This window comes from Morus notabilis, unplaced genomic scaffold (genome assembly GCF_000414095.1).
Source record: "Morus notabilis unplaced genomic scaffold, ASM41409v2 Scaffold19, whole genome shotgun sequence".
Lineage (NCBI taxonomy): Eukaryota > Viridiplantae > Streptophyta > Magnoliopsida > Rosales > Moraceae > Morus > Morus notabilis.
Genome location: NW_010360880.1, coordinates 73,256 through 83,853, shown reverse-complemented (window position 1 = coordinate 83,853; position 10,598 = coordinate 73,256). Strand labels below are relative to the sequence as shown.

Genomic DNA, 10,598 nt, shown 5'->3' with positions numbered 1-10,598 from the left:
ATATAAGAAATTTATCCACCTGTATACGCCCTTTTTGTGGTTGTCTTACTTCGACCAATGATTTTCTTCAAACACGATGTCATTTTTCGAAAGGAAAATAGTTTTCAGAAAACAATGTAAATGTGCTGAAAAAGTTCTTGTTAATCATGTCAAATTGCCATTAAATTTGGAGAATCTTCACTTCTAGAGATCAATCACAGCAAAACTTCCTTCAAAAAGAAAAAGAAAAACAAATGAATAAATGAAAAATCGCTCCGCAATTCCATTAGTTCATAAGTGGGTGTCATTTTATGCGTTTTATTTCTCTTGAAACTTGCAATCTTTGTTGTATTTATAACTAATTACTCAGCGACCGTATGTTCACATTTTTTCCAGAATCAACTCTAGACCGTTCATTTTTCTCTCTATCTTTCTCATCATTTTCTTCTTTACTTTTCCGCTTTTTTTTAATGGATACTTTTTCGGTTTCTTATAATCTCTCTCCGGTTGATTTTCTTTTTTTCTCTTTTTCCTTCCCATTATCCTTTAGGGTTTCTCGTAGAGTGGATGTCCACTTTGATTTGATCTACAGATCATTCTGCAGTTTTTGTTTGGTTTTGACTGTTTTTTTTATTTTTTTATTAATTCAGATATGAAGCTTCTGAAGAACAGATTTTGAAACGTCTATCTAGAAAATCAGTCACTCTCATAAGCCAAATTAGTGATGGAGAGTACTGTTTTAGTAAAATATGTATAATATATAGTTCACTTCGTTGTTCACTTGAATGGAAATTTGACTTGCTATTTACTCCTTTTTTTTTATTTTTACTCTTATTGTTTGGTTGAATGAAATCGTGTTTTTATTATTTGAAGAAAAAACTCAGCAAACATTTAATTCCATGTTATTCAAGGTACGTAAAACCTAAACCAAACGTGCATCACAGTTTCACAACTCCATATTAAGAAACTTGGATGGTTTTATTGGACGTTACATGAGAATCAAACTTAAATTTTCCTAGCTAGCTAATTGTGTGTTTGAAAAATACAAACACTATATTACTATCGTTATTATTATTAATTCTTGCTTTTCTAATCATAAGTTGTGCTGTAAAACCTTTTAATAGTGCAGGCATTAAGAATTCTCAAAATGACCTGGTTACTAGTGCACCTAGGGATCTTGAACTGGCTCAAAGCAGCCCCATTTCCTATAAAATAATCCAAAATTTTCTTAAAAGTCCCTCTTTCCACAATCCTTAACTCTAGAGGACCTATTGAGTTGGTTCTCCTAGATACCACATATCCATGGTCAACAAAAGAGGCGTCCATTTCTGTGCAACAATCCTTCAAAACTCTTTCTTCAACTTCTCCTTTGATCTCCCAGAAGATCACGTAGTGCCCCGGTTGGTGCGCGACGTCGGCGTGGCTCGTGAAATCGACGAGCTCCGCTTTGGCCTTCCTCATCAGCAGCTCGGAGCCTCTCTCCACCACCATCTGGAGGTCTTTCTCCGTGTTCTTGTCGATATTTATAGTTAGTATTAGTTTTCTCCTGCACATGAAGTTCAGTTTTGGTGTCCCATTATGGAAACCGGCCACTTCCACTACGTCCCCTAATCTGTACCTGTAAAGCCCTGGAACACGAATTTCGGCGTATCATGGTTAACCATAATTTTGTTGTTAGTAAATAAGTCAAAAAAGAGCCAAAAAAAAAAAAGGACAGACATTACACGTGAAAATACAAATTCTAGCAAAAGTAGCAGTCGCCTGACAAAGGAACAGTAACAAACGTGGTTAAATTGTAATGATTTCAATTATATGTGTGCGCTATTTTCGATATGCCTCCAGCCCCCCAAAAACACTTTAAAAAAATTAAGCTAGTGGGTCATGTATCATGAAAAGGGTATTAGCAAAGAGGTCCCTAGACCTGCAAACAAATTTGTCAATGGTTCAAATCGATCCCATTTAGTTGCTTCTTCTTCTTCTTCTTCTTCTTCTTATTTCTCACTTTTCCACTTTTGTTTTGGGTTTTATCATGAGTCATATTTTACTATGAAATGATATAGCAGAGAAAGGTCCGCAGACATATCAAGTCTACTGTTCTTTCTATAGGTGGGTATCATTTGCTCGAGTAAAAAACTTCTAGATTTGTGCATTAATTCAAGCTTTCAAGTGGTCAAGTAAGTACATATGCGTGTCAAAAAGAAAAAGGAAATTACCAAAAAAGCAAGGTTAGAAAATTATGGAGCCAACCCCGCATATTGTACAATAACATACCTGTAAAAGTGGTGAGGACAATCTCATACTCTTGTCCAATCTTGACTTGGGAGAGTGGGATTGGCTCATCTTCTATGAAGTCATCACTAACTGAAGCACAATTTTGCCGCCTTCTAAAGAGTGGTATAAATTCAAAGTAGGAAAAAGTTGGAATCACTGCGAAAGTGACGCGCTCCGGAGGCAAACAAGGGTCCAAATTAGCCCCGATCCAGCTCTCCGTCGATCCATAATCGGCGCTGACTAATGGCAAATCCATAGCATAATGCCTAAGCTTCTTCAAGTAAGGCTGCATTGAGCCTGTCATTATAGAGTAGACATACTTGGCGTTTGGCCAAAGCTTAGGAATAAGACCACACCAATCCAAACCCCTTAACTCGTTGCAATTCTCTTCGATTTTCGATGCCAAACTCGGGTTTGGGGAGATGATATCCGAGACTGCTTTTCTCACCTTTGGCAAGCTGATTCTTGTGCTCAAAGAGCCTTCCCTTATGTCGGTGCACAAGTCTTGCCATAGCTCTTCGAAGGCGGAAAATGCCTGGACTATGCTGTAGGCAAAAGTGGAGGTTATGAACTCTACTTGGTCGGAGAAGAAGAGGCCAAGTAGGAGATGGCAATATGTTGACTGTTTGTAGTCTCCACTAGAGATGACTTCTTGTGGGCTACAAGTGAATGACTTGGTCTTTTCTTGTTTGATTTTGAATTCTTGACTGTTGTAATAGTGGGTTGTGGCCGTTCCTACTGATATATCCCCCTTGGTTTTGAACTGCTTGCTGCTGTATATAAACTCCAGGATTCTCCCTCCTTCTCTTGTTGGATAAGCCCTGTTCATAAAACATGGAAATTATTTTTACTAACTAGCAATTATCCTTTGTAGTGAATCAATTAATTTGTTATAATTGATTCATCAAGAGGCAAGAATATATATATATATATATATAAATATATATATATATTTTTTTAAAAAGAAAAGTTTGAACCTTGATCTATAGGCTGCTGCCAACCTAAAAATTTGGAGCGTTGTTTGAGCGCTGTGCCGAGTAAATGGTACATATTTCTGTCTTCCTTCTGTGGTTCCGGAGCTATATTTTCAAATGAAAGGAAACAAAAAAAAAAAAAAAGGATGACCAATAAAATCATATCAGACTGATCAAACATGTTAAGCAAAAAAAAAAAAAAAAAAAGACCAAAAAAATCATAACAAACTTATCATTATCAAACATGTTAAGCAAAAAAAAAAAAAAACACTAAAAAAAAGGGGTTCCTTTTTCCCTTTCTGATCAATATTGTAATAAGACAGCAAAAAAAGTTCATGAGACTAACTATAAAAAAATAAAAGAAAAGGCTAAAAGAAGCAGCAAAGTAATCTTTTCATGCATTTGGTGTAAAAAATGAATAAAACTTTCTGTGCCCCATGTTTTCAAATAGCAGGGTACCTCTAAAAGACTACTCTTTTTTTTTTTTTAGCACAATGAAATAAGATCACAACAGAACAAATAAGAAATAAAAAAGAATAGTAAATAAAAAAATAAATAGTGAAGCTAAGTACCTTTACCTTAGAGACAGAGTAGTGATAGGTTGGTGAGTGAGTATAGGACCTGTGTCCCCATCTGCAATTCTCTGTACCAATGGCTCTATATCTGCATGTGTTGAAAGAGGTACTAAACTTGTGTAAAGTGACTCCAATACACACGCCTCCGTTTCTTGGACTTGAATGTCCCCCAACCATTTCTTGAGGTACTCAACGCCACAATTCAGCTCCAGTATCCGGCGGAGCGTCTCGGTCTGGACGGGACCGGCGTTCTCCGACACTCTCTCGAACCAGCCGACGATGTCGTTTTGATCATTGTAGCTGCTGCCGTTGCTGTGCTGCTGCTGCTGCTGTTTTGTCTCGGCTGCTGATACTGCCGATTCCATTCAAAACACAAATTTTTTGTTTTCTTCTCTGGTTGGTGCTTGCGGAGAGTGTTGTGTATCACAAAGTGGTGCAAAGCAATAATGTTTTTTTTGTGTAAGTGGGGGATCTTGCTCTAGATATCTCTCTCTCTCTCTCTCTTTTCTGTGTGGCATACAGTGGAAAACAGAGGAGCTTTACTATGGTGATCTATGTAGGCCTTGTTCCATGCTGAAAAAGCTCCACAAAGCAGAAAGTCTATCATACAACAGTACGATAGTTTATAGACCACAAGACATGGGGTTTATCATCTTGAGAGAGAGAGACAGAGAAGGAGGGAGATTTCTCTGTCAATATGAGGGGACAAACATTGTGGGCGATGGGTATAGGGGACCAAATTAAGGTCCAAAACCAACCAGCTAATTTGAGGCTTTGACAGCTAGCGATTTCCCTCCAATTTGTAAAAAAGCTAGTCTTTTTATTTTATTTTCTTTCTCCTTTTCCTTTCTTTTTTTTTTTTTTTCTTTTTTTTCGCCCTTTCCTCCTCTGCTGAAGTGTCCAATTCTCAATTATTTTGAAAAATACATTTTGACTCGTCGTCACTAGTTTTAACCATTTAAATATTGACATGTAAGATCGTGTGAGCTCTAAAGTTAATACGTGCGTGAATTAAATTAATTGAAAAGGTAACCGCGATAATCTGATAAATAGTATCTCTCCCGTTTTCTTTTTTTTTTTTAACTTAAACTTTCTGTGTTACGTTCCAATGGAACCCTGTGTGACTAGTTAGTTGTGGTTTAAAGGCACTCTTCTTGTCCTACTTTTAGTTTGTTTACTGCCCATGTTTCCTCATGTGCTGTTATTGACTATTTGCTGCTCCGGTTCTGGCTAATTCATGTGCTTTAATTTAAGCCCCATTTATTTCACCGATTTGAGTTTAGAAATCAAATTTTGTTACAGTAAAAAAAATTTTAGAAACAGTCACATCTAACTTTTTATTACAGTAAAAAATTCTCACATAAAGTCACATCTCAACTATAATTAAAAACTCGAATCAACGAACTAAATGGACCCTTAACTCTCTTGGCCCTTATCGGAGATTCAAAGTTCTATTACAGTATTTTTTCTCACAAAAATTTTTCAAATTTAAATTATGATTCAAATCACTTAATTTAAATCCATTAACCAAACAAGCTCTTATTGATTTAATGCCATAACGGGATGCACATTCTCTATGTAATGAGAGATTTCACTATTTAGCATACTGAGAGATTCTCTGTAAAGATGAAAGCGAACCCTGCTATCCCAGAGAAGTCCAATAGAAATGAGCCCCATGCTTTCTAGCTCAACACATGTATAGCAAGTGAGAGCAGCTAACTCATACTTTAAGTGCAGGGAAAGAAGAAACTATACATTTCTCCTTTCCTCTCATTTCAGTTGAGCTAGGACTGACAATTCGGATAGCAACACGATGATACGACTCGAAACCCGCACGAAGTTAACGGGTTTGGGTTATCATAAATAGGTTTTGGTCAAAATCAGGTTGAACTTGCAAAACACGATTAAATAGCGTGTCGTTTTCAGGTTGACTCTTTAACCCGCAATTGACTAGCCGTAATCCGTTTATTAAACGTGTCATATTTGAGTAATACAAATACACAACACAATTACAACTCGTTTGTTTTTTATGTTACAAATATATTTTTTTAAAGAAAAACATGTTGAGAAAAAGGTTGACACGACCTTATTATCACTCATTTTATAAACAAATTATTAGAAATAGGTTGACACGGTACTATTATTACCTGTTTAATAAACAGATTAGTCATGTTGTGTCAACTCGTCAATATACATGTCGTGTTTGAGTTTTGTATTTTAACATGAATAATAAATGAGTCGTATTCGTGTCAGCTCTTACCGTGTTAACTGAAAGGGTCAACACGACAAACACGAATTACCACCCCTAAGTCGAGCCCTTTTAGCCCTCTCCTACACTTAGGTGAGTTAGGGAGCGACTTCCAAGTCAGGACCAGGAAATACCTTGTCATCCATGGGAGATATGTCTTTTGTAGGTAATGAAATCGTGTAGTCAATTCACTACAAATAGACATAACATTGGGGTAGAAGCTACATTTGTGGTCCATTTAGTTCGCTGATTCGAGTTTGTAATTCGAGTTGAGATGTGATTTTATGTGATAGTTTTTTATTGTAGTAAAAAAAATTAGATGTGACTGTTTCTGAAAATTTTTTACTGTAACAAAACTCAAATTCTAAATTTGAATCGGTAAAATGAACGCAGCCTTACTAAAGATCGACTTGAATGTAGCCATACTTATCTTACTATATAAGTGGGCCCACGATATCAAAAACCATTCTAGTACTAGTGTAATTACTTTTGCATGTATAATAATTTTGTCCTTCTAGAACCTAAAAGGTTTGAATGGAACACATTAGTATAAACCTTCATCCAATTCTATCCTTTTTAATATGTTGTCATTAAAATCCTCGTTTTTTTTTTGGTTAAAAATTTAAAGAAAATGATAACATATATAAAAAATTAATGGTTAGAGCATTTAAGAAATTTTTTCTCTTCAAATAGTCCATGTACTGTGTTAAGTGGATTAATGAGCTTTTAGCTTAGCTAAATTTGGACTTCTTTAATCATTAGTCAGAGTTACATGGTCTAGCTTGATAGTACATCTTTGCGGCTTTGATTTCCTAACTATTGGTAAAAAGATAAAATAAAATATAAAAGGCCAGTAATAATTAGTTCAATTTGATTAAGACCTGGAGGAGATTTGTACTATATAGGCTTCATTTACTCTATGGATTCGAGTTTTTAATTTGAGTTGAGATGTGATATTTTTTTAGAGTTTTTTACTGTAACAAAAAAAGTTAAATGTGACATTTTTTAAAAATTTTTTACTATAAAAATTTAAAATTAAAAACTCGAATCGATAAAATAAACGTGACCCAATTAAATATGTGGGCCTGTGAAGACAAAAGAGCAATGCATGGCTCTTATACAATAACTGATTTAATTATATATGAGAAATGCTGGTCAGGCCTTTTATCATTTTTTTTATTTTATATATTTACTATTTAACACGTAAAATTTATTAACATAATAAATTATTATTTAAATAAAAAATAAAAAAATAAAATTTGTGTGTTAAATAATAAATAAAAAAATGATAAATAAAATGACAAAAAGAGTATATGACCCGACAGCCAATAATCTTGCCTAGCAATTAATTATCACTTTTGTAATGCAACTCTATGATGAGCTCAAAACAAAACGTTTACCCCGTTTGTCTTCTAGGAAAATTAACAAACCTTTGCTGGGTAATTTTCTTTGCAATAGAAGGAGAATATTGTTACATGGATTCACCACATTAAGAGGTGTCCATATTGCAGTCACATTACACCACTGAAAGACACATATAGGGTGGTAATCTAAACACTCGAAAACTCTTTACTTAACCCACAAAACAAACAGTACTAAGTAATCATATTAGTTCAAGTTATCTTATCATAGGGAACGGAATATTATAATGTCACATGGGACGTTGATTAATTAGTAAGTCTAGATATTAAAATGGCATGATAAAAATAGGGACCAAATTTTTTGGAACAAGTGGCTCAAATTCATGTTACGTTGTCTTTTAGGCCCCCCAGCCCTTGTGAAGAGTGAGTACGTACGTACAAGGACCATTTATAATGGAATGGGTCACTTTTGCCGTTACATTGATCCGTCAAGAGATGTAGCCACAAAAACAACAGTCGTTAAGTTGCATTCATTCGGCATATATTTTGTTTTCAAATGAAAAGGACAGTTATTGTTCTAGCCAAAAAAAAAACAGTTACTTTAATTTCCCTTACTCCCATTATGTGTATATACATACATATATATATATATATATATATATATATATATACACACGCACACACACATATAATTGTTGTAATCTCCAATCTAATCAAGATTAAGTTGTGATTAATGAAAAATTTTAAGGTTTACGTGTTGCGATTATGAGCCATTTAAAAGCATTTGTATCTCTTGCTAGATCCTGTTGGGGTCTATGCGTACTTTCACACCCTTTTCACACCCTTTTCAGTATTGAATTTTTTAATATCCCGGCTAAGCTATAATGTTATAATGTATTGTTCTATATAATAACACCCTTTGTTGTTTTTTTCTTTTTTTTTTTAACCCTTTTGTTTTTGTTTCTGACCATATATTCTCGTTCTTCACCATTTTTTCCTTCTTTATTTTCTCTTTTGTTCTTTCTTGATTTCTGTTTTTTCTTCACATTCTGTTCAATATAAGAGGGGGAAACAAAAAACCAACAACAATAATTACCAATTTGAAACCATCAAATCGACTAAATTTTTCATCGTGCATCTTTTCCACTTATTCTACATATGACTCAACAAGAGAGATAAAATCGAATTGCACAAGAAATAATATTTTGGCCTTCGATTGCCTTACAACTCTTCTAGTTAATATATTAAGGTCTCGTTCATTTCACCGATCCGAGTTTTGTTATAGTAAAAAAATTCTAAAAAACAGTCACATCTAACTTTTTTACTACAGTAAAAAGTGCTCACATAAAATCACATCTCAACTCGAATTAAACACTTATATCAGTGAACTAAACCGACCTTAATTATTATCAATGTCAATTTTGTCAAGATTTGACTTTCAGAAATTATTTTCATAAAAAAGAGCGCAAAAATAAAATACAAAACTACGTAAAGATCGAAGAATATATAAATTTAAATTTAAATTTAAGTAGACATGTATCTTATTCATAAAATAAAGAGAAATAAAAAGCACCTAACTGATTATCAATAAATAACACATTACAATAATTTTATAAATTTGAGAGTTAATTGTTAAAATTAAAAATTTTAAAAATATATTATTAAATCGTGACAAGTTTGGAGGTCAATTATGTTAAAAACTTTTTTTCTCGTTCTCTACTGTGATATTTTCACTAATCTTTTATCATGGGCTTAAAAGTCTTTTTCGGTACCCAAAAGGATGTGCTTCACGTCGATGTTGCTTTAAATTATATACAGGCCCCGGTACGAATAACGGACCACATATCATATCATGTTGCTCCTAAAATGAAAAAATAATAATAAAAAAAAGCAAGATTTGTCGTTTTTCTAATTCTCTACAAAAAAATCGTGGAATGACTATGGCCGTCCAAATCCCACAAAATCTCGAGTTATTGCTAAGAAATAAGAATCCACAAAAATCTCTAGTTATTTCTAAGGGGTAAAATTATTTTAGTATCTTATATTATAACGAAATATATATTTTAGTATTTTATGTTTTTTATACTATTAAAATGGTATTTTAACGTTTTTAAAAATATTTTCTTGAAACTCTAAATTGATTTTTAAGACATTTAATATCTAAACTATTTTTCTTGTTAATTAAATAGAACTTAATTTTTTATAAAAAATATGAAAATATTTTAAAATATGAAAATATTTAAAAGAAAACAACAAAATAAAAAAATTTTATGATTTTTTTAAATTTATAATTTTTTAATTCATTAAATAAAAGGTAATAAGGTCATTTAACGTTTCAAAATTAGCTTTAAGATATTAAGAATACATTTTTAAAAATGTTAATATACCGTTTTAATATTATAAAAAAATACAAAATATTAAAAACATAGTTTACAATAACACGAGATATTAAAATAATTTTATCCATATTTATAATTCCACACAAGGTACCAAAGACCTCATGTAGAACCAAACGTCACTATAAGTAGAAACATCCATAACTGAATTGTTCCAATTTCTTCTCGTATTTGTCCGATACAAACTAGATTGCGTTGGAAAACCTATAGAAAGTTTGCTAAGAACTAAAACCAGTGGTCCAGTACCATTCACCAGATAACCCTTTACTTTCCACAACAAAAACAAGTCTGAAAATTATTTTCTTAAAGGAGCTTTCTCCAGCACAGAATTCTATAGATAGTGCATCTTTAAATCTGATAAAAATCACATTAAAATAAAAAAGCACAAAAAACTAATAAAATCTGATATATAAGTATGATATCTGAAACAAAGCCATATGGCAGGACATTTTTTCATACTCTAATGTAGAATTCTCTTTTCTTTAAATTCAAAACCCCTGAATTCGGTATATGAAAAAAGAAAAATAAAAATTGGGAGTTTATCTTTGGTGTCCTAGTATAGTAACTTTGGTGTTCAAGTATAGTAAATTGTACTTTTGAACCATGAAGATTAAGATGACGTTTGGTTGATGGATTTAGAATTATAATTCAAAATTATTATCAATTTACGTGTATTTTTTATAAAAAAAAATATTGTAATAAATTATGAACCATGATACGAATTCTTGAACCAAACACACTCTAAAAATCTAGGATCCACAAATACTTCATACGGATTATATTTATAATTTATA

General features: G+C 32.7%; 1 protein-coding gene across 1 annotated transcript; it reads right to left on the bottom strand.

Moving 5' to 3' along the window:
* Positions 1-875: 875 nt before the first annotated feature.
* On the bottom strand, positions 876-4,458 carry LOC21404984 (indole-3-acetic acid-amido synthetase GH3.10). The gene is made up of 4 exons (XM_010097504.2): positions 3,803-4,458; positions 3,228-3,329; positions 2,251-3,071; positions 876-1,607 (listed from the first exon to the last, which is right to left on the bottom strand). Exons 1-4 carry the CDS (start codon positions 4,162-4,164, stop codon positions 1,069-1,071), a joined length of 1,824 nt encoding a protein of 607 aa, XP_010095806.1. The 5' UTR covers positions 4,165-4,458; the 3' UTR covers positions 876-1,068.
* Between the last annotated feature and the right edge of the window lie 6,140 nt (positions 4,459-10,598).

Bases quoted from the DNA above. Each gene is read 5' to 3' on its own strand.
- LOC21404984 (XM_010097504.2), bottom strand. From the start codon at position 4,164: ATGGAATCGGCAGTATCAGCAGCCGAGACAAAACAGCAGCAGCAGCAG. The intron at 3,072-3,227 runs GTTCAAACTTTT...TTTTATGAACAG, and splicing joins GCAGCAGCCTATAGATCAAG to GGCTTATCCAACAAGAGAAG. The intron at 1,608-2,250 runs GTATGTTATTGT...TTCGTGTTCCAG, and splicing joins TGTCCTCACCACTTTTACAG to GGCTTTACAGGTACAGATTA.